Here is a 25,453-nt window from a genome sequence, read left to right on the forward strand (position 1 = left end):
GCAATTCAGATCCCAAATATCAGCACAAAATAATTTCCATTATTAGTACCATTTCTTCCCCAATGTTTATTTGACAGTTGTCTGTAGGGAGTTTTTAAAATATGCCACCTTGCCCCCCCCCCCCCCCCAAAAAAAAAAAAAAAACATTCTGCCATTTACCTGTCTCTTTCCATTCTATGTCTAACATTTGCTGTGTGCTTGAGAAAAATCCCCTGTTGTCTGCTTGGGGTGTAAAATTCTTGCGCAAATGCTGCCATGCAAAAATCCTAAACCTTCTGGACTTTGTAGCATACTTGAGAACCCTACAGATTTCTTCCAATTGTTCCTTTGTAAATTGCATTTCAGTTCTCTTTTCCAAATCTTTTTGAGTCTCCTCTGATTAAGTCATATAGTTGTCATGCATTTTTTATGCTCCCATGTAAATTTCCCTTTTCAGCATTATCTTATGTTCTAGACTTTGTAAATCTCTATCAGAGCTGGTCTTTCATTTAACACTTCTGTCTTCTTTGTCTCTATTCTGTTACCAGTTCCTGATAGGGAATTATCTTAACCTGCCTATATTTTGCCCTGTCCCCCTCTCCAATAAATTCTTTCAAATCTGTCATCCAGAGGTTTTCTTCTGGTTGATAAAAATGTGCCGTAGCTGCACACGAGACTAAATGAAATAAAAAAAAAACAATTTCACTGCTTGTGTCTTACTATCTGTAGCCATAATCAAGAACTTTCAGTTTCTTAATGTTTGCAGCATCATTTGTTTTGTCTCTTCCCACATATTTTTAACTGCCATAACAGAATCATTTTAATTGGTACATCTAAATAATTTCTTATTGTGTCCTCGTATGTATATTGCTGAATCAAGTCCTATGTGAGTGCACATTTTACACTGTAACTTTTGTTATATATTTTGAAAGCCTTGAAACTGTCTCAAAATTTCCTACTACACTGAAATGTTATTTCCTGGATTTATCTAGTAGAAAATTAATATCATCTGTAAATAAAGCTAACTTTTCTTGATTACTATCTCACTTATATCATTGAATTTACAAATCTTTTTACAGCTCTAAATATGGGTCAAGTGACAAAGGGGAAATAGGGCATTCCTGTCTGGTTCCTCTTTTCAAACTTCAGGTTATCAGAGAGGAACACTGCTACCTTAAATCCTTTGCTGTATTACAACAGGTGAGGAAATGGCATGATTTTAGACCTTGGCCCAGAATGGAAAGTTGAATATTTACATTTGTTGACCTGCCTTCTTTGACAGTAATATTCAGTCTTGGCTGTAGGCCCAGGAGATCTTGTAGAAGGCCTATTGATGCCCCTTGTGGAGACCATTGACTTAGACTGTCTGTCTAGTATTGATTAACTTTGCCAGTAAGTTCTTAAGGTAATCAGTGGGAAGTTTACTGCTATTTCCAGCAAGTGTATGTCCTTTTAGCACACAGTAACATTTTTTTGTAAGCATCTCCTTTTAATACTGTACTTTTACACGTGAATCCTTGATCAGTAGTTCAGAATGTTTTCAGACCTGAAATGTTCTTTCTGGCTGTTGTAGTAGACGTTTGAGTTTCCTCAGGAGACATTTGTGTTGTGTATTTCTGATGAAGACTCATCTATCATCTTTTGTAACAGACCCAGTGTCTATGTGCTCTTTTTATCATTCTCTTAATTTATAGTCCACCCAAGAAGATTTACCTATGAAAGGGAAAGCAAGGGATAGAAGAAGGGAATTAATTTTGCCACAATGCTGTCAAAATTGTGGTTACACTGGACGTCTTTGTTATTCAGTCCTTTTAACTAAATTCTAAGCAGACTTGTTTAAGCTAAAATACTGAACCTGTGAATGTTGGCCTTCACCAAGTTTCAAATGTTTGAAATGTGCTGAAAACTAATTGTATTTCATCTCTGATTATGTCAAGACTTATGAAGAAACCTAACAATCCCTACATGTATGCATGTGTGTGTGTGTGTGTGTGTGTGTGTGTGTCTGTGTGTGTGTGTCAGCTACAAGTCATGCAAAGTATCGTCCTTGCCATCTTCACAGTAAACATAGCTAACTGTATGGACAACCTCAAATTCCCTACCTGTTTATCTTGTGTTAAACTCTGGAAGGAACTTTTGAATATGGTGTATTGGATAGGCTTTTAATAATCTGTAGACTGATTACCTAAACTTATGAGCCGTGTGTGTGTGTGTGTGTGTGTGTGTGTGTGTGTGTGTGTGTTGTGATGATGTGAGGTAGGAGAAGTAGGGTAGTGGATGTGTAACATATGCCAGCATAGCTAGCTGGAGTTTTGTAAAGAGTCATATGTCATTTGTATATCAAACTGATTTGTACAGGTGCTTGGGTAGAAAACGTATTTGTAAAGATGCTTGTGCTAAAAAAAAATGTACCAACAGTGGGTCCTGCTGTTAAAATGAACACATTGTAACAGAGGATACTGGAAGAGAAGAGGTTAATCTCAGTCCAGCTAACTTTGAAAAATAGTGTGAAATAAAATTACTTGGTATAAGTCAAGCCAAGACCTCTAGCACACTCTCTGTCTAACCAGTACTTGGTGTCCCTGCCCAAGTAGCTCACACACACACACACACACACACACACACACACACACACACACACACACACACACACACACACACACACACACACACACTCACTCACTCACTCACTCACTCACTCTTGGGGAATTGTTTTATACACGCACACACGCCAGGGAAGGGCTGGCGCAGGTTTACTAGTTATGCCCCCTTCTGCCCAGACTATAAGATAGTAATTACTGCCACCAGCCACCTCTTTATCAACTACTTTACAACCCTTAACAAATGGTGTCCAATCTTATTGTGTAATATTACTATCAATACAAATGGTAGTTTGACCACGAGCAAGGCTATTAGGAGTGTCCTACAGTGTCACCAAATAAATATGCAAGTAATCTCAGAACTTAAATATGTCCCAGAAATATCAGCCACAATGAAAGGTTTAAATATATTTAATAATAAATAAACGAACAAGAAAATACTCTGTATATAATCACAGTAACATCAGAGTTCAAAATCACAGAAAATATTCAAAACAATATTGCAGGACAGTCTCAGATAAAGAAAAACATCTAAATTAAGGTTTGCTATATTCCTGACTATCTCTAGAGAATTACTATATCCTAGTTAACTTGCTTACAAAGCAAGCAAGGCAGATGTGGTGTATGGGTCTTTCAGCTGATGTCAGGTCAAAGAAAATACAGAAAACTCAGTCTCTCTTAGAGAATTCTTAAATTAATATCCAAAATATTACTGCTGGGATAGCTTGCAGGATGACGTCACTTTTTGTCATCTGACTCTATCCCAGGTGAAAAACAACCTTTGATGTAGCTGGTAGCATTTAGCATCTACCTGTGAAAGTACATAAACAAAGCTTTTGTAAAATCTAAGGCAGATCCTGGAAGTCATAAAACAATAAAACACTTGGAAGACAATGCAGAGAACCTCTAGTTCTAGACATTGTGTCTGTTACTACACTGAAACTGAAAGATAACATCCTTTTATTACATGGTCATAAAGTAATTTAAATTTTCAGCTATTTTTCTGAAATTAACCTCCTGTGTTCCAGTTTCCATTGTTAAAATATATACATCTAAACAGTTGCAGTAGTGTATGTACATTTCTGTTCTATTCCAGTAGGGTACACTGTGGTTAGATTTTTAAAGCTCAGTACTTTACAACCTTTTTCAACACGCAATTATGTACCAGCAGTTTGATATACACATAACATACAATTCTAATATGTTTGTAACACAAGCATATCAGTCATGTTGATGTTCACAAATGACATATAATTAGTTACAAAATTCCAGATAGCTGGGCTGGCAGTATCTCCTTTCGTGACACCCCCCCCCCCCCAAGACTTGAGGTAGTTTTTCAAGTGACCCTTGAGAAATTTTGCTGGAGAGGGTTGAGCCTATCTGGGAATACATTACCCCATTCCCTGTCGTGAGATTCCAACTGCATTGGCATTGCTGACCCCAGTACAGTGCTGCACTGTCCTGTCATTTGCCTGCAACCCTAGGCTCTACTATAGAAATTTGGGACTTTGCTGGCTGGCTCCCTGTAGCCATAGACCCCCCTCAGAATCCTCTTGCCTTGTACTGCACATATTTGGCACCAGGGCCTTCCTATTAGGGTAAGGTTTCATGGTGTTAACATGGTATTGTTTGTATCCCTACCTCCTACCTAGGAGTTCTACTGTGTAGTTAACATTACTGACCTTCCTTACCACTTTGAAAGGTCCCTCCCAGACTCCCTGCAGCTTGTTGTGTCTGACAGGAATAACAACCATTAACTGCTGCCCTACGGCGTACTCTCTAGCTTGAGCATTCCTGTCATATCAGACCTTTTTCGGCTGTTGGGATTCTGCCAGATTCTCCAGGGTCAAGCTCATGAGTTCCACGACCATTGTCCTGAGATTTAGGACATATGCCACAACAGACTCCTTACAGATTCACACTCACCTTCCCACTCATCACAAACCAGATCTAGAGGTCCCCTCACCCTATGCCCATACAGCAGCTGAAAGGGTGAAAAACCTGTGGATTCCTGGTGCACCTCCCTGTAAGCAAACAACATATGGGGCAAATATTTGTCCCACTCCCTCATAAACTGGTCTGCAAATGCTGGTAGCATGGTCTTTAGTGTAGAGTTTAACCTCTCAATTAGATCACTAGTCTGGGTGTGGTAGGGGATGGTCTTTAGGTGATTCACCCCACATTGCTTCCACAACAAGCTAGCAGGTCTGACATGAAATTGGCACCTCTGTCAGTCAATATTTCTTTTGGGAAACCTACCCTGCTGAAAATCTCTAACAAAGCATTTGCCACCTTTTCTGCATCAATGGAGGACAAAGCCACTGCCTCAGGGTATCTGGTAGCAAAATCTACTACCACTAGGATATACTTTTTCCCTGTGGAACTTTGGGTACTCATAGGCCCAGCAACATCCATAGCTACTCTCTGAAATGGCTCCTTAATCACAGGTAAAGTCATCAAAGGAGCTTTCACTTTGTCTCCTGCCTTGCCTACCTTTTGGCACTGCTCACAGGTCCTGCAGTACTCTGTTACATCCCTGGAAATCCCACGCCAATAAAAGTTCTCCATAATACCTCTCTTTTTATGCTTTATGCCCATATAACCTGTAAAGGGAATGTCTTGGGTTATGGCTAGAATTTCCAGATGGTAGGCTCTAGGCATTACCAGCTGCTGTATTCTCTCACCCTCTAGCCGTCTCCCAGGGTTCCCCTCTCTGTACAGTAACCCTTTGTGCCAGTGTACAGATTCCCCCTTCCCATGAGAATCGGGTATCTCCCTGGCTACCTCCGTCAGGACTTGTAATGTAGAGTCTGAGCATCCTTTTATTATGTGGTCATAAAGTAATTTAAATGTTCAGCTGTTTTTCTGAAGTTAACCTCCTGTGTTCCAGTTTCAATTGTTAAAATGTATACAGCTAAACAGTTACAACAGTGTATGTACATTTCTGTTCTGTTCCAGTAGGATACACTGTGGATACATTTTTAAAGCACAGAACTTTACAACCCTTTTCAACACACAGTAGTTTGATATACACATAACATACAGTTGTAATACATTTGCAACACAAGCATATGAATCATATTGATGTTCACAAATGACATATTATTTACAAAATTCCAGATAGCTGGCCTGGCAGTATTTCCTTTCATGACATAAGCCATAAAGATTGTATGTCACAGGCCTCAGTGCAGCTAAAACCAAAAAGGTAGGTGTGTGTGGGTGTGTGTGTGTGTGTGTGTGTGTGTGTGTGTGTGTGTGTGTGTGTGTGTGTGTGTGTGTGTGTACATGAGAGAGAGCAGATGAAGGTAGGTAGTATGTGCATGTGAGAGAGAGAGAGAGGGAGCAGATGAAGGAGTGTGTGTGTGTCTGTGTGTGTCTGTGTGTGTCTGTGTGTGTCTGTGTGTGTGTGTGTGTGTGTGTGTGTGTGTGTGTGTGTGTGTGTGTGTGTGTGTGTGTGTGTGTGTGTGTGTGTTGCTGTGCTGTGTGAGAGAAAGGTGTTTGTGTGAGAGCAGATGAAGGTAGGTGTGTGTTTGGGAGAGAGTGAGAGCAGATGAAGGTAGGTGTGTGTGTGTGTGTGTGTGTGTGTGTGTGTGTGTGTGTGTGTGTGTGTGTGTGTGTGTTTAACATACCTGTCAACTGTCCAGATTTAGCCTGTTAGTTTTTGTCTGTTTCTCATAAAACGTGTGGTTTTCTGGCAAATCACAGAGGACAGGAGTCACTAAATAATGGCATATTTAAGGCTTTCAGACTTCATATCCATCAGAAAGTACATGCAAACACAAATCCTGTTGTTCTAGCAATTTTCTAAGTTAAAAAGAGCAATATTTAAAATCTGTCCCTATTTTGGGCCATTGTATCCCCATTATTTCTGGCTTTGTCCAGATTTCTTGCACTAAGAGGTTGAGAGGTATGCATACCTCTCAGTTGTCCAGATTTTTGCAGCATGTCCTGATTTTTGCTTCATATGTTTGGCCTATTCCTCAACATTTGTTGTTTTCTGGCAAATCACTGAGGATTGAAATAACTAAATAATCTCATTTGAGTTTCAGACTTCATTTCCTTCAGAAAATGTATACTAAGTCAAATGTTTTTATTCTAGCAACTTTCTAAGTCTTTAAGAGCAATGTTTAAAGTCTGTGTCTATTTTTGAACCTTTGGACCATTATTTTAGGCTTTGTCCAGATTTCTTATGTTAAGAGGTTGAGAGGTATGGTACATAATGCCCTGGTTAGAGGGGAGGGCAGGTTAGTCAATTAACTTGATCAGGCTTGACTGTGAATCCTCTACACCAAGTACTAGACTGCTGAAGGAATTGTGAGCTTCAGTGGGGACAAGAGCCTGAATCCTGTATACCGACCATCAAGCTACTGAAGGAATTGTGAGCTTCAGTAAGAGAAAAGAGCCTGAATCCTCTATACCAACTACCAGACTGCTGATGGAATTGTTGAGTTTAAGTTTCAGTACATTTTCAGGAAATTATGAGTTTCAATGCATTTTTAAGGGATTATGAATTTCAGTTCATTTTCATGGAATAGTGAGTTTCAAGGGAAGATAAGTTTATTGTTGCTTTGATGCTAAGTCTGTTTTCAGTGTGCAACTAATGGTTTTGTTTAGCAAATGGCAGTCACTGTTTGTGCTGTATAATTTTAAAGCAGTGTTAGCATAATTCCCTTTGGTGCAGAAGGTTGTGGATTCTACTCCCACATCATGTATATGGAGTGCTGATACTGCAGTGGCCTTTTGATTGCCAATTATGTGGTCCATTTTAAGGGGGGGTTAAGGGTTCTGCACTCCTGAGCATGTCCTCCCTTGTATGAGATGGCTACTAAATATGAACTTGTTTGGTTTGTCAGTCATTCGGTTTACCAATTTTTTTTTTTAATATAACTTAGGCAATTAATTCTTCAAGGGAAGCAGACACTGAATTTGTAGATGAAACATTGAAAGGTAAAGTTGTGTGCCAACAGCAACCTCTTCATTAGTTACAGATGTCTTTAATGTGGAAGTATTTGAATGACTTTTACTTCTGCAGAGATTGTGCTTATTGAGTGATATTGGTGGATTGTAATGACAGACTTTTAAGAGGCCTTCTATGGTTGAAATTTTGTGAAATGGGTAGTTTGGTCATTACTGGTTCATACATTTTGTTTCATTGTTTACTGGAAGAATGTTCAAAACTACAAGTTTAAAACACATTCTGACAAATGGTGTTGTATTATACCAAGAATATAATTGAATACAGGAAGGCGAATCAAAGAACACATACATGTTTGCATGGCCCTAAAATGTGTACATGGAGCCTATGGTTTGAAAACAGCCAAAAGGTAAACTTAGTCATCCACTGGCCAGATGCATTTTCTTTGAATGTGGGTTTTCATGCTGTTTCAAGGGCAAAGAATTTTGCTGCTCATGCAAAGTCGGTTTTCATTTTGAGACTGTATTGTTTGGTTAGCAAATGACTATCCATGTTTGTGCTGTTTTATTTGAATATCTGTAATTGTTGTAGAAGTAAATAAATAAAAAAAAAACAATATGCGTACTGACAGGTTTGAACAGTGTTTGATAACTGAGCAGAAATAGCCAAGTAATGGAACACTGGAATGGCTAGGGAGGGGACTGCTGCTGGGGGTGGTGGTGGTAGAGGGTTGCTGCAGGTGGGGCTGCTGTTGGGGGGGACCCAATCTATTACCCTGCCTAGGGCCCCATTTGAACATGATCCAGCTCTGTTTTTTTGCATGTGCTATTTATTATAAACTATCAGAAGTTGGAAAGAAACAACAAAGTGTCAGTTGTAAAAAATAATAAGCACTTTTCTTCCATGTTTGGCAGTAAAGGAAAAAAGCACTTATTTTTTACAACTGACACTTCCTTGTTTCAGTCTAACTTCCAATAATTTATGATATCCACTGTTATTTACTGTTAATTAATAACTGTTATATTGTTGAACATGCCAGTGCAGTTCTGTGGATTGTGGACCTCAGCTGAAGTGGCAGCAGCCCACCCAGGTGCATTCTGGGCAGTTAGTTATGAATTAGTCATTTATTAAGTAAGAACAGTAAAAATAATAATGATGATGACAATGATGATGGTGATGATAAAATAAGACTTAATGCAAGCAAGAAACTGGAATAACTTTGCCTCTGCTGTTACTATGTTTTTAGAAGAAGTTAATACAGTTTTTTTCCTTTTCTTAAGTCTTCTTTTTGTCCTGTTTTTTTTCGTTACTGCAAGTTTGCTTCAGTTTTGTTAGATTTTTAAAGTCATGAAAGAAGCATTAAATGTATTTAAAAGGACACTAAAATATAGTGTTTGATTTTTATTCTGCTTATAAAAAGTTATTAAAGCTTCTTGCCTGACTTTTAAGTCTTCAATTAGATTGATGTGAAATTGTCCCATCTCGCATTCATTTTTACTGATGGGTTCGGAGCCGATCCTCTGCTCCAACTCGGCCATTTTCACAAGCTCAAGGTCTTCAGCTAGCTCGATGCTAATTCCCTATCCCATGATGCACTAGTGCTCCAACTCGGATCTCATTTGCCATGGAAACATATCAAGAGTGTTCTACGCTAGCTCAGGCCAAGTACAAATATTTTATAGACTTTTTCTTGCAAAATTCCTAGTCTTCAGTAAAAAATATAGTTTGGAGGTTTTTCCCTCTATAGAATGCTGTTTGTTTTCTTCTTGCCTTTAAAAAATTAGAGTTAGTTACTTTTATCAGGCCATTGTTTGTTGGGCCTTTTTTCCTTACCCTCTCTTTTTTCTGTTGTTAGAATTGTTGTCAAATAAAGTAGCTTATCGTTAGTACTCCTCCAATTTTCTGAATAAAAGTTGTAGATAGCTTTAGTGTGCAGTGATTAATTCCGTGTGTTTTTTTTCATGCAAGTATTTAGGTTTTTGGCAATGTACTTGCGTGTTTTCTGTAGTCTGCTTAAATTAGAGGACTCTGATTTATCTCATCAGAAGGACTTATAGTGTGTATGTGTGTCTATGTATTTCATCCTTCTGTTTCAGGTTTTATATATATATATATATATATATATATATATATATATATATATATATATATATATATACATACACACACACACACACACACACACACACACATATATATATATATATACATATACACACACACACACACACACATACATATATATATATATATATATATATATATATATATATATATATATATACATATATTCTTAAAGTAACTTTGTTTAGCTTAGAGACATTAACAAAATGTCTAAACAAACTATTTTATTTTTTTTTATTTTACATTGGGAAAGTCCGACTGGACCAGGTCCATTTTCAGTGGAGGCCCAGGGAGAAAAGCTCCGGAATCAAGTTATACAAATACAGTACATTCAGCATAATACACAAAACAGGTTATATAATGTATGTTGAGCATAGTAATATAACAAGAAATTAATAATACACTCCAGGTAAAAGAAGATATAGAGCATAGGTAAGAAGACAATGTCAGTTACAGTGCATCAATCATACTACACAAAACAGGTTACATTATGTATGCTGAGCATAGTAATATGACAAGAAGTTAGTAAAACACTCCAGGTAAAAGAGGGTGTAGGACATAGATAAAAAGACAATGTCAGTTAAAGATTGGTGAGAGTAGAAAATATATCAAGTAGGATTCTACAGTTAAAAGAACTAAAGAATCAGAACCTTCAAGTTTCAAGAAGTGCCCGAAGTGTGGGCAAAAGATGTCTTTGACTGATAGCCACACAGAATGTGTGTATTGCTTAGGAGCTATTCACTTGCAGAACTCTTGTGCTATATGTCATTCGTTTAGGATCATTCGTCCTGCAAGAAAGGAAAAGCAAACTGATTTTAAAAGGACTTTTAAAGTCATCCTTCTCTGAGGCTCTTGAACAGGGTCAAGGTACTCTGCAGAAAACTTAAGTCACCTACTCCCTCAAAAAGATCTTCAGAAGAAGAATCGGAGCCATCCAAAAAGCAACTAAAAATGTCTCCGACAGTTTCAAAACATTCGGAAAAGTCTTCAACCTTGGCTACACTGCCTTCAGAGCCAATGGTTTTACAAGTAAGGATCTGGTCCCCTGCACTGGAGCTGGTGTCTCCAACTTTGAGATCACCTCTTCTTCAGGTATCAGCATCTCCAGCCCCTTTGACTAGATCCTCAAGACGTCTTTCTAAATTTGATGTGGATCATGTTGTGCAGAGACTGCTAAAGACACAGGTGCTAGCAAAATTATCGGAACTGACCCTTAGGGCTTCGGAACCGAATAGCCTTTCCCCTCTACCTTGATTCCTCCTCCAACCCAACCAGTGACCTCGGAGCCTGAATGCGTGAAGCCGATGGTGACTGGTTTGTTGGAGCAGAGACCTACCCCAGGTTCTTCGGCTCCGACTGCTCCGACTATTTCTGTACTGTCCGTGAAGTCTAGGAGCCGACACTCACTGGTCGGGTCCAGGAGGGGTTGAGTGGGGCCGATATTTTGTCGGATCCGACTCTTCCTCTTGGAGCCTCAGTTCGTGTGGGCTCGGCTCCTACCTTGGCTTCGGAGCCTGCTCCTGTGGCACCGGGGATGTCCCTTGGCTCCTCAGAACTGGAGGGTTCCTCAGCCCAGGGGAGTGGGGCCTTCGAGGCTATGAGGAGAGCTCTGTCTTCAGAGACAGCCTCACCATCTGCTGCACCCATTCCAACCCTTAAAGTACTGGTGTCAGTCTCGGCAGAACCAACTCCAAAAAGGCGTAGAGACCCAGAGCTTCAGGAAGCCCCAGTGGGTGGTTCCTTGTCTTCCAAGACCTCTCCAGAATACCCTTCTGAAGAGGTTCCTCAAAAGAAAACTTGCAAGAGGAAGCATTTGGACTCCCCACAGGAGTCACTTACATCAGACATGGACCTTGATGAATCAGAAGGGTCCCCACAGTTACCCTCTGAAGATGTCTCCTTTGCAGACATCCTGGAGATCCTAAAGCAGAGAGGCGGCTGGAAGTCTATTAACCCTACTGAAGAGGAGTCTGTGTACCTGAAAGCTTTCGGGTCTCGACCTTCCACCTCTTGGGTGTCTCTGCCTTTCGACAAGCTCTTGGAGTTACTTTGTCAAAAGGTGTGGGAGTCTCCAGACACAGTGGAGCCCGTTCTTAGGAGGCTGAATAAGTTTCTAACAAAAGGTGTTCCAGTGGATGCTATGGTGGTGGCAGTGGTCACTAAAAAATGAATTATTGGAAACATCTTCATCCCCCGAATAAGGATTCACCGACGATGGACAGATATGGAAAGCATATGTTTTCATCAGCGGCCTTTACACTCAGGTCCCTGAACTACTTAACCCATTTTACTAGATTACAGAGAGAGCTCATTAAAGAGTTAGGAGATTCTCTCCAGGGTTTGTTAGCTGAGGGGATATCAGAGAAAGTGTCATCCCAGTTCTCCACCCTTAACTCCCTAGTTAACTCGCCTGGCTAAAAATTACAAAAGACTCATGGGTACAAAGAATCATATCCAAAGGTTACTCAGTACCCTTTTCAACTCCATCTCTCCCAAACAAAAGGATTCTGGATGTTCCACCCAATCAAAAGGATCAAGCATCCACAGAAATCCAAAAGTTGCTAAAAAAAGAGCCATCCAGTCAGTCCCCACAGACCAAGTAGGTTCCGGAATTTACTCAAGGTTCTGTTTAGCTCCAAAGAAAACAGGGGACTGGAGACCAATACTGGATCTCAGCAGACTAAACAAGTCAGTGAAGAAGACAAAGTTCCGGATGGTCATGTTGCAGGTAATACTTAGTTTTCTAGGGAAACACCATTGGATGTGCTCTGTAGACCTCCATGATGCATACCACCCACATAAAAATGGACAGGCCATCCAGGAGGCACCTGTGCTTTTGGCTGGGAGACAGTCACTATCAATTTTGAGCTCTGTCCTTTGGCCTCACTACAGCCCCCAGAGTGTTCAAATGCATGGCAGTATTCATGGCTCACCTGAAATGGCTAGGATGCCAGGTGATTCCATACTTAGATGACTGGCTGCTAACCGCCACAACCAAGCAGCTACTAATTCAAGCAAGGGACACAATGTTACAGCTATTTGCAGAGTGGGGAATTACTGTCAATTACGAAAAATCTACCTTATTGCCATCTCAACATACCATTTTTATAGGAGCAGAGCTAAACACAAACACTGTGATGGTAAACATTCCAGAAGAAAGAATTCAGGTCCTTCAAAAGCCGGTGCTGATTCTCCTGCACAAAACAAAAGCTCAAGCCAGAGAAGTTCTGAAGGTCCTAGGCAAAATGGCAGCTTCCATCACAGTAATTCCTATGGCACGCATGCGTATGAGGATCCTACAGTGGCTTCTTTTTGCCCAGTGGTCGATGCAAACGCTGCCAATGTCCCACAAAATAACCCTGACGCCAGCTTGCAAAAAGGATCTACTTTGGTGGCTTCATTCAGATCAAGTAATAATAGGAAAACCCTTTATCCCTTCAGCTCCCCTAGCCACAGTGACCACGGACGCTTCCCTGATAGGGTGGGGGGGGGGCATTATCTGGGAAGAACAGCCCAAGGCACGTGGAAAAAACACAAGGTTTACTTGCACATCAATGTTCTGGAGACAAGAGTGGTGCTTCTAGCATTGCAGGCATTCCAAGACTCTCTAATTGTAGGAACAATTGGAATTCAGGTAGACAGTATGTCAGTGGTATGGTACATTAAACAAGGAGGAACCAGATCTTATCCCCTATGTCGAGAGGCCCTGAGAGTATGGCAATGGGCAATGTCCTCCCAATGCTTTCTAATAGCAATGCACATCCTGGGGAACTCCAGCGTGAATGCGGACAAACTCAGCAGACGTGTACTAATGCCACACAAGTGGTCCCTCAAACAAAAAGTAGCAGAGAGCATTTTCCACAGATGGGGCCAGCCTTGCTGCAACCTTTTCGCCACATCCACAAACACAAAATGCAGTGACTATTTTGCCCTGATTCCCCCTCAGGGGAAGTCCCCGAAGGATGCACTCATACACGATTGGCCCCCGGGTCTCCTGTACACCTTTCCTCCCTTTCCGTTAATACCCAAAGTCATTCAGAATGCCAAATTGTTGGGAAGGACCTTAATCCTGATAGCCCCTTACTGACCTCGTCAAATTTAGTTCCCCTTCCTACAACCTTATCTTCAAGAGGAACCATGGATTCTGGACCCAGTACCGGATATTCTGATACATTCTTCAATCCATCTCTCAAATCCCTCCAGTTGACAGCTTGGCTGCTCCAGTTCCAAACATAGCCAGGTCACAAAATCTTTAATCGTCCACTCAACACATTTTGATATCTTCCCATAAGATCTCAACGAGAAGATTATATCTTAGCAAATGGAAAAGATTTTCATTTTTGGGCCCTACAGAATAAGATCAACCCCTATTTCACATCTCTTTCTTCTATCCTAGAATTCCTAACAAAGCTTTTCGAAGAAGGTGCAGTAGCTGCTGCTATCAGAGTGCAATTAGCAGCAATTTAAAATTTTCATCTAGGTGAAAATGGACCAAACATTGTCACATAGCTTGTGCAAAGCTTTTCTTAAGGATACTTATCTCTTATGGCCACCAATAAAATCTCCACTACCACCATGGAATCTCAATTTTGTCCTATCCAGAATAATTCTTCCACCTTTTGAGCCGGTGTCATCATGTCATCTCATATTTTTAAATTGGAAAAGCATCTTCTTAGTGGCCAGAAGGGTATCAGAACTGTAAGCATTGTCAGTCAAGCCCCCATAATTAGTTTTTCATTATGATAGGGTTTCACTACATACTAATCCATATTTCCTACCAAAGGTGTGTTCAGAATCAAACTTAAGTCAGACCATTGAGTTACCAGTATTTTTCCCAAGTATGGCAGTAAGGGAGAGTACATGCTACACCAACTTGATGTGCACAGACAATTACGTTTCTATTTACATAGAACAAAGAAATTTAGGAAGTCAGATCAACTTTGTGTATTTCTCAGATGCCAAAGAGGGTACACTGGTGGCAAAAACCACTCTGTCTAGATAGCTTTCAGACTTTATTTCCTTTACTTGTAATTCACGGACCAAAGAATTTTCAGGTAAAATAAAGGCTCATTCAACTAGAACAATTGCCACTTCTTCAGCCTTTCATGCCAGAGTGCCTATAGACACCATTTGTGCAGCAGCAACTTGGGCAACTCCACATACCTTTATTACTCATTACAAAGTGGATACGGCCTCCACGGGCAGGGCATTCTTTGGGTCCACTGTGCTGAAGAATATACTCCTGTGAGCCACCCAGGACTAATGGTGCTATGGACGCTGTCCCATCAGTACGAATGAATGCGGGATAGGACAACTTCACATAAAGAAGTTATGTTCTTATCATAATGTTCCATGTGAGTTGTCCATCTCGCTATTCATTCTTACATCCCTCCCTCCAACCCCCAGCCTGTGGCTTCTAGTGGATCTAGACTTTACTCAATTTTGACACATCTTGACTTGACTCTTTTCAACTGCTTATTTCACAGATACATATTTGTATATAGCCGTTCATTTATAGACTGCTATTTTTAGAGGCAAACAAGATCTGAGTTGGAGCACTAGTGCATCATGGGATAGGGAATTAGCCTCGAGCTAGCTGAAGACATTGAGCTTGTGAAAACGGCCGCAGCTCTGAACCCATCAGTAAGAATGAACAGCGAGATGGACAACTGACATGGATCGTTATGGTAAGAACATACATTTTTTTTTATTATTATTTTTCAAGTTGTCCATTTTTTGCTGCACTTCTGTTTTGTTTAATTAAACAAATGAAAAAAATGCAGCAGGTTGAGCTTGAAAGTGGTAAACAACTTTTGCTCACAGTTCTTATGTATACCTCAAAACCTCATAGCTCAAGTGATAAACCCAGAAATGTAATGGGTTGGGAAAAAGGTCAAAGGCCCAAAATCGGGGAGAGATTTTAGTACAATATTGTTCTTATATGCTTATTTGCTAGAATAGCAGGTTTTGCATTAGCATGCATTTTTTGAAGGATATGAAGTCTAGAAGTCTGAAACTTAAATGTCTATCATTTAAGTTTTGTAATCCTCATAAATTTGTCAGAAAACCACAAATCGTATGAGGAACAGACCAAAAATATGACACAAAATCAGGGACAGTCAAACGTATGCTCTGATCTCTCAACCTCTTAGGGCAGGAATCAGGGAGAAAGACTGTGAAAAGCTTATGTCACCAAAGCAATGGATGAAGGTAAGCAGTTTATACCACATTACCTTGACCTGGCCAAGCCTTTTGACACAATCCCCTACTCAGGTATAGCAGAAAAGCTGAATAAACTGGTAATAAACCCTTACTTCACTAGCTGGGCTGCGAACTAGCTCACAGGATGCAGGAGATCAAATAGGGGAGGCTACCTTTAGAAAGAGACCAATCACCAATGGAGTCCCCCGGAGTTTAGTGCTGAGAGGTTTCCTGTTTGGCATCTACTATTTTGAAGTAAAAGCAAATACCAAAGGGCTTTTGCCAACTAAGTTTGAGATGAATATAAGCTAGGAGCAGTTATTGAATCCCCAAATAACTTGACCGTCATGCAGGAAGGTTGATCCTAAACAATAACGGGTGCCAGCATCTTGAATTGAAACTAAACTCAAAAAATACGTTATTGTATCCTTTGGGAAGTCATCTACCCCCAGGGAACTACCAAACTGATAGTACCCCCCTGAGAGTTGACCCAGTTGTTTGGCATTTGGGAATTTGGTGTGGACAGTGAACTAACCTTCAACCAACATGTGCTCAGTGTCATAAGAAAGTCTTTCTATATTGCACAGCTTATGAACAAATTGGTTGCAACTAGATCTAGAGACATTAGTGTCCCACTTTATGAGGCCCTCATTAGGTCATTCATTTTGTATAATGCACCTTTTGTCATGTATATGTCCAGACACGTGCAACAACTGGAATGCCCACAGAGATGCCTTACTAAAAAGATACAAGTCCTAAACAATAGGTGCATGGACCACCTCAGAGTCTTAGCACTGTACTCTGCATCGTACAGACTGCTAAGAGGTGACCTGTGTCTGGCATACAACGCATCCTCAGACCCAATACTGACTGACCTACTGAACATCAGCATGTTAAATGGCATCAGACATACTCAATCCACATATCTAAACAGAATGGTGTGGAGAGACTGACATATATCACAGAGGATACCACTTTTCCAGAACAGACTATCCATTTAAGTAAAACAAAGTGCATCCATGTCCATGTTCAAATGCAACTTGGATCTAAGGATGGATAATAGAAAAAAAATTACACCGCAGGAGTGACCCTCATGCCACTAATAGATAGAGGCAGTTCCTAAATGCTGCATCCCTTACATGGATTGCCTCAAACTGATTATGGTATGATCACGGTTATTCTCACCAGGTCTGATATACAGTTATCAGCCATAGGATGGGTAAGACCAATCAGGAAATGTTAATTCAAGCACCAAAAGGGAAAATTGGCTAAGCTAAAATGTCCTCCAAGTGAGCCTGTGTTGCAGTAGTAAATAGTTTTAAAATGTTGCCCTTTTTAGATCACCAAGTGCCCCCCCCCAGCTTTCAACAGCTTCTGGCACCTCTTAGTTGTACCACAGAAGATGGACAGATTCAGCTGCTTTCAGGTAGATGTTAGCCGTCCAAATTTCATTTTTCTAGTAACTGCTTTTTTGGCAGCCAGTATAGTTAGACTCAGAAAGGCCTTACTATGTCTAGGCAATTGTGATTCTGTATCGTAGCTCAAAAAATATTTTCCTTAGTTGCACCAGTTTGCTCACCCAGCATCTCAGACAGAGCAGTCTGCAGGGAATCTTTAAAGTTTTCTAACTCATTACACTGCCACAAAATATGTTTCCAGTTACCTTTTTCTTCCCCATCACATCTCCAATATTTGCTGTCTACCTGAGGAAAAATTCTTTGATGTCTGCTTGGGGTTAAAAATATTTATGTAAACACTTTCAAGCAAAGATCCTAAGTCTTCTAGACTTTTTGCATATTTGGGTGACATACATATATCCCCCCAATGTCTCTTTGTGAATTGCGTATCTGATCTCTGTTCCCAATCCTTTCTAACCTTCTCTGATAGATTCTTCTAGTTACCATGCAATATTTTATATGCTGTACTAATTATTCCTTTCCTGACAGCAACTTCTGTTCTAGATTCTACTAACAACTCTACCAGTGCTGGTCTTTCGTTTAGGACCCCCTATTTCTTTCTTTGTGCCTATCCTCTGATAACAGTACTCGTAGGGAGCTAAACTCTAGCCTGCAGTCCAAATAAGTTTTTGGTGTCTTCCCATTCTATTATGTTTTTCTGTCTAGATATTTGCTCCCAATACCTTGATTCGTTTACTATTTTTCGCCAATAAATTCCAGGCCCCTCTTGCCTGTTGTCTTTATCCCTAATTGCAGTCATCCCTATCGACAGAATTTCCTTTCTCCATTCCTGTGTTGGCGTAGTTATTAGTATACTTTCTGCTACTTTATGTTTGTTATTCTCCTTAAAGGTCTGCATCCAAAATTTCATTCTCTCCTTTTTTTTTGAGCTTCCCTTGTTTCATTATCATCTCTTTCCACTTTGAATTATAGTTTTCTGCTTGTGCTATGTACAGGTGTCTTAACTGTGTGGCTCTGAAATACCCTTTCAAATCAGGTAATCCAAATCTACCCTGTTCTGTTGGAAGAATAAGCTTATCCCACTTAACTCCTGCAGTCTTCCCCTGCCAGATAAAATACTTCAGCCCTTTATTGATTGCTGTCCACAACTTCTCCTCTGGTTGCTAAAAATATGCCTGACCTGTGTATAAGATTAAAGGGACTAAAAACATTTTAACTGCTTGTATCTTACTGTCGATATCCATATAACAGAGTTTCTGTTCTCTCAGTTTTTGTATTATCTTTTCTTTGGTCTCTTCCCACATATCCTTAGCTGCTACATCAGAATAATTTTTAATCTGTACTCCTAAATACTTCATTTTATCATGTCCCCATAAGTATGGATATGGCTGAATCAATTCGTATGTGGGTACATAGTGTACCACTATTGCCTTTGCTTTAGCTTCATTAATTTTGTATCCTGAAAAGATTTGAGACTGTCTCAATATATTCCTCAGCACAGTAATGTTCCTTTCTGGTTTTGTCAGGTATAAAATAATGTCATCTGCAAATAGAACCAGCTTTTTTTCACCACCATTTACATTCTTGAATTTCCAAGTGTCTTATTTTCTTTGTCAGTGGTTCTAAATATATAGCAATTAACAAAGAGGAGAGAGGACACCCCTGCCTGGTTCTTCTGCTCAAGCAGAGATTATCAGAGAGGACCCCATCCACTTTCATTTTCACCTCAGATCTCTCATATATCCTCCTAATTGGATTTCTTTGAGACAGTTACTCAGGCTATAGATAAGGGAAAGGAGGCACACACGGCTTACCTTGACCTTGCTAAAGCATTTGACACCATTCCCCATTCAGGTATTATTGATAAGCTCACCAGCCTGGGCATAAACCCTTATGTCACAAGATGGATCGCAAACTGGCTCTCAGACAGATCCCATAAAGTAAGAGTAGTGGGATCTATGTCCGAATCCAGACCAGTAACGAGTGGTGTGCCTCAGGGCTCTGTCCTGGAGCCCCTCCTGTTTGGCATGTACTTCTCAGAAGTACAGGCAAGCACGGAAGGGCAGTGGCTGACTAAGTTTGCGGACGACTGAAAACTGGGTGCTATAATAGAGTCTCCGGCCGACATGGAGATCCTCCAGAATGGCCTAAATGTGACTGATGCATGGTGTCAAAGCCATGGTCTCAAGCTAAATGCAAAAAAATGCGTAGTAATCCCCTTTGGAAAAAACAGGGTATCCGCAAACTACAACATAGGAGGTAATCCCCTGAAATCTGAAGAAGAAATAAGGGATCTAGGGACCCAAGTAGATAGTCAGCTTTCCTTTGATAACCATGTTGCGAAAGTGGTTAGAAAATCCTTCTATGTGACCCCTCTGATCACGAAAGGGTTCGCATCAAGATCTAAGGATGTAATGGTGCCCCTCTACTCTTCCCTTATCAGACCCATTATTGAGTACAATGCACCAATTTGAATGTACCTGTCTAGACATCTCCAGCAGCTGGAGAGACCACAGAGGTGCCTAACCAAGAGGATTATTGGCCTCAAACAGTTGCCCTATGCAGCACGATTGAAAAAGCTAAGACTGTTCTCTGTTGCATACCGCTTTCTCAGAGGCGATCTCTGTCTAACGTACAGAGCCATGTCCAACCCAGAATTGTTGAACATGCTCCATCTTAGCAAAACCAAATCTACTCGAGCTACATGCTCTAGGGATGTAAACCTCAACACAACAATGAATAGAACATGCTGGAGGGATAGATTCCCTTCGCAGAGACTTCCCTTACTATGGAACAGGGTCCCGATCTACATAAGACAGAGCCCCTCACTATCACTGTTCAAGAGGAACCTTGATGAGTGGATGGGTAACAGAAAGTTCACACCGGGGATCACACCAACAGCACTACTAGATAGGGGCCAAGGGTACTAGCTGCTAGTACAAGGATCTAGGGAACTACCAAAGGGGCGGTGAATACCGCACAACATGGCTGGGGTAATATATGCCTTCGGGCAGATAGCCCAGTACCAACCTATGAACCTATCCATATTCAAAGTAAATATAGTTTGCTTATTTCAGGATCCTGTTATGTTTGTCTTGTAATACCAGAATGTCCTCAGTATCCAGATCCGATGTTAATGGATAGCTGTAGTACTGTTTAAAATGTACTAGAATTTGCATTTTTGTGTATTGAATTGTGATGATCAGTCTTGGATTCTGTAATAAGACACTCTAATGCTATGCAATATACTCTTTAAAAAGGCACTCAACGTTTAAAAACAGTCAGTCTCTAGATGGGGCAGTTGTTTATAATGTTCTATTAATGCAATGAAAATGATTAGTACACATGCTCACGTCTTAACGCTTACGTTTGTGAAAGTGAGTGATAAGATAAGTGAATGCCACTATAAGCTGATTCCTCTACTTGTAGAATTCTAGTAACAAGGTTTTTAAACCAAGATTGAGTGTTCAGCATGACCCATTAACATATACATTCCAGATATTATGTTTTTTTTCCTTGAAGCTGTAGTTTTTTGACCAAGCAAAATGAAACAGAAACATAAGCGACCAGTAAATGTAAGGTGCACATTAGGTTGCTTTTTATTTTCTTTACCGTAACTCAGTTGTATTGAAAAGTGTGCTGCATCTCTTTAGGTGTGGAGCCACGATTGAAGTCACGCCGCTTTGTGAAAGTCCTTCCCGACTGCAAGCCTATAGAATACCAAAATGTTTATAAGAGACGTATGTATAGCTGAATGCTAATATTTTCTGTGGAGAGCATGACGAGTGCTGCTTGATACACGCAGCTTTAACAAAGCTAGTTGTAACATGCTTTGATCTACCCATAACAAACAGCATGCATTAGCAGTAAAAACAAGCATGGAAAAATGTAGCTTTTTGCAAAGCACAACTACTGGGTTTGTTGATGGCCTCTACGTTCTGCTTTAGTAGTTGAAATGTTTTTAATAGATATTCTTTGGTTGTTAATTTATGAATGCAGTCTGCTAGGTAAGACTGTGGATTTAAATAAAGTAGTAAGTTGTGCATTCAAGGGAGCCCGCAGGATTTTTTGCAGGGGGGTGCAAACCCAAGCCCTGCCCACACAGCCCCACCCCCTCTGCTGCCCCGCCCACATGGCCCTACCCCCAGCCCCACCCCCACCCACGCAGCCATTGCAGTGTCCCATTACTTGGCTATTTTTCCCCATTTGTCATAGACACTTCAAATCTTTCAGTGTGCATACTGTTTTATGCTTTACTTATACAATGATTACAGATATTTGGATTTCATTTACAACTTTTATTTAAAATTATATAGCACAAACACTGATAGACATTTACTAAACCTAAACAAAGCAACAGTCTTACAATGAAAAGAGGCTTAGCATTAAAACTTCTCTACCTTGGAAACCCACATTCACCGAAACAACATTGAAACCTGCATTCAAAGAAAATGCATCTGGCCAGTGGCAGGGTAAGTTTACCTTTGGGCTGTTTTCAAATCATAGGCTCTTTGCACACATTTTAGAACCATGCAAAAGTTATTTGATTCACCTTCCTGACTGTATTAATTATACTATATAATAATTGAATTATATCCCTTGTATAATACAGCACCACTTGTTAGTGTGTGTTTTAAATTTATAGTTCTGAACATTTTTCCTTTAAGCAATGAAGCAAATCATATGAACCAATAATGACAACCTGCCCAATTCAGAACATTTCAACCATAAAGGGCCACTCTACTCAAACTTCTGTCGTACAATCAACCAATATCAATTAATATGCAGAATCTTTGCAGAAGTAAAACTCATCTGAATAATTCCACATTGAGATCTGAAACCAGTGAAGGAGTTGTTGCTAGAAAACAACTTCATATTTCAGTGTTTCATCTACAAATTCAATGCCTGCTTCCCTTGAAGAATAAATTGCCTAAGTTATATTAAAAAAAATGGTAAGCTGGTATATTGCAATAGGAATGGGTGGCAAGCTAAAAACAAGTTCATAGTTATTAGGCATCTCATCCAAAGGAGGACATACACCCCCTTAAAATACAAATCTACATGTTGCGGGAGTAGAACCTATAGCTCTCTGTATCAAGATGCAAGTATGCTACCTGCTGTGCTGCTTTAAAAATTTCTATACCACAATAGTGACACCATTTACTAAACAAAACAGTTGCACATTTGAAGCAGGCTTAGCATGAGCAGCAGTAAAACTCTCTTCCCTTGAAGCTCACAATTCCTTGAAAATGCACTTGAAAATAAATTCCACCTGCTAACTCTTGGACATTTCACTCTCTCTAACACACACCTCAACCTCTAAGTGCAAGAAATCTGGACAAAGCCTAAAATAAATAGGAGCAGATTATAAATATTGCTCTCATGAACTTAGAACATTGCTAGAATAACAGGATTTATGTTAGTATGCATTTTTCTAAAGGATATGACATCTAAAACACAAATGTCTGTCATTATTTAGCAACTTCAATGCTTTTTAGGAGGAATATGGGGCAAAAATCTGGACATTCTCCAAAAACCTGGACAGGTGAGGGGTATGCTTCCTCCTTCTTATACATACATACAGACGCACACACACCATACCTCTCAATCTGTTAACACAAGAAATCTGGACAAAGTCTGTTATAATGTTAGGGATAAAGGCCCACAACTAGGGACACATTTGAAAGTTGCTAGAATAAAAGGATTTGTGTTAGAATGAATTTTCTGAATGATATGAAGTCTGAAACTGAAATGCATGTCATTATTTATTAACCAACTATATTCAGAAATATACATATACATCCAAATGTAGATATCAGGCTAACTTGATTGTATTTTCAGTTGACCTTTTAATCTCATTTTCTTGAAGTAGAATCATTCCTTCCTCTAACCTGGGAAGAGAACGACCTTATTTTGTCTAACAAAGACTTGTGCAAGATGCTTGAAGTCATTTTACCAGCTCCTCTTATTTTTTGTTACAGCGATTAGCTGAAACCTTTATGACCCTCATAGAGTTATCTAACTTAATTTCAAAAGGGGTTTTGTATCCATCTATGCAGGGAAATGTTTGGATCAGCTATACAACCTGAATCATTCCAGCTGTATCATATGTGTCTTTACCCATCACCATCTTTTATGAAAAATGACCAGATGCACCCACTCTATATCATTCTTTTCTTGTTTCCCTGTTTGCAGTTTATCTTCCCTTTAATAATCCCCCAGCATCCCTCCCATGTTTCACATACCATTCACACTATAACTATAAAATGTTTTAATCTGCTCCCTAACAACATTTTGTACTTTTGCAGATTCAGTCTTCAATGTCCCAGTAATTGTTACCTCTGAATGCTTAATCACACAGACAGTGAGGTACATTTATGTTCTCTTCCAGTGGGGCACACTGTGGTTACATTTCAAACACAGCACTCTGCAAATTCCTTTTCAACACATGTCTGTACAAGCAGTTTGATATACACATGACATACAGTTTTAATACATTTGAAACACAAGCATCTTGTATAAACCATTTCAATATTCAGCAATGACATATAATTATTTACTAAATTCCAGCTAGCTGTGCTGGCATTATCTCTTTTTGTCACAAGCAGATTCTCCCCACACCCCTACGAATGGGGATTCAGGGTATTTTGTGCTGTAAAATGTTTTTTTCCCCACTGGGCTGAGGTTCCAACAAATTATATTCGGTGAGCAAGTTGGAACCTTATGAAACACAGATGGACTGTAATCTCCTTACACATTCTGCTACAGCTATCATTCAGAGTCTATTAGCTACTTCCCCATCTAACTGTAGCAGTCTCTCTTATAAATGGGTTTTAATCTCTCTTCATCCATTTTGCAGCAGTTATGAATATTATCACACAATCTGGCAGACAACTAAACGCTTCCTTATTTCTCTCCCACTGTGATGTAGGCAGATATTTATATATGTAGTTTTGTAGTCCCTTTTGCATCTTATGTCTTTCCTCCAGCAACCAACTTGCCAAGTCTGAGATTCTACTGAACCAGATCTGAGATTGCAAAACTTATCTCATATTTATTTTAAAATCACATCAGCAGCATTTCTTAATTTTTATTAAAGCATACAACAGTACATGTGTGGCTTAAATATGCTGCCCAATTTCTTTTATTCATTTTTAATTGAAGGCATACCATGTTAAAATATATAAGTGCAATGTCTGCAGTGCCTTGATCATGCATGGAAGCTATCTTATGGCTTAGCCTTTTCATCTGGATATCAAATAAATAAATAAATTGTGAACCACAAAGAAATAGCAGCATATGATGGACTGGACACCCATATGGGCTGGCTTTTTCTTTGCAGTCACTGTTTGCCAGGATCAGTCCAGCAAGACCCTGAACTAAAAGAAAGTGAGTATAGAAGAGGGATGGCTGGATTACCGTCAATACCTAGTTCTGAAATGTTCTCCTTATAAGATAACCACTCTAGAAATAATCCTTTTGTGTGAATTATATTGCTAATTGTTTCAATCTTAATCAGTGGGGATAATCAAATATTAATTTTCTTCTAAATGTTTCTGTAGCAAAGGTGTTACAGTTCATGTTGCATATATTCATGTCACTGCTACAACACTCCTCTCTTTCTCTCTCCTTGGTTTGCATTTTTAAAATGATGTATTCTTTTCATATTTCTGTTATATTAGGGGACCTTAAAAATAAACCTGCTATTTACATTATCCCATCCTCCCCCTACAGGGACCAGTATTACGTTTGCTTTAATCCTGTATTCCTCAACTCTGCTGTGTTTGCTTCTGTCTCATTCTGCAGGTAACTACAATTCCTATTTAATTCCTTTGATATCCAGTATATTGTGTATTTACTACAGTTCCTATTTAATTCCTTTGATATCCAGTATATTGTATACTTACTACAATTCCTATTTAACTCCTTTGCTATCCGGTATATTGTGTATTTCAGTTTATTGACATCTGAGACAGGATTCCCATTTTGCCCCACCCAGTAACTCCAGCAATACCCAAGGTGTCTTAATTTACAGCAAGGTTTTAAGGTAGTCTTTATAATTCACACAGTATATTTAGCAGTATTTCTCACAATGTGGTGACAGTTGCACACATCTTAGAGATGTACACTTTTGTTCTGCCCTGGTATGCTGGAAGCAGAATTTGTAGTCTTACAAAATATCTTACAGCTGTCATTTCTATGGTACCTTTGTGGCT

At 39.6% G+C, this 25,453-nt stretch overlaps 1 protein-coding gene across 4 annotated transcripts in view; it reads left to right on the forward strand.

The window, feature by feature from the left end:
• FBXO31 (F-box protein 31) overlaps positions 1 to 25,453 on the forward strand; it is a 1,097,250-nt gene that overhangs the window by 252,639 nt on the left and 819,158 nt on the right. For 2 of the 4 annotated variants that reach the window (XM_044081741.1, XM_044081742.1), the window contains exon 3: positions 20,891 to 20,977. The exons of the other annotated variants lie outside the window; for them this stretch is intronic. In XM_044081741.1, the coding sequence (XP_043937676.1) occupies positions 20,891 to 20,977 (87 nt within the window). The remainder of the gene's footprint in view (positions 1 to 20,890; positions 20,978 to 25,453) is intronic. 4 annotated transcript variants of the gene reach the window in all.

The sequence above is a fragment of the Protopterus annectens genome, chromosome 8.part1, assembly GCF_019279795.1.
Source record: "Protopterus annectens isolate FY-2018-M chromosome 8.part1, PAN1.0, whole genome shotgun sequence".
NCBI classification, from domain to species: domain Eukaryota; kingdom Metazoa; phylum Chordata; order Ceratodontiformes; family Protopteridae; genus Protopterus; species Protopterus annectens.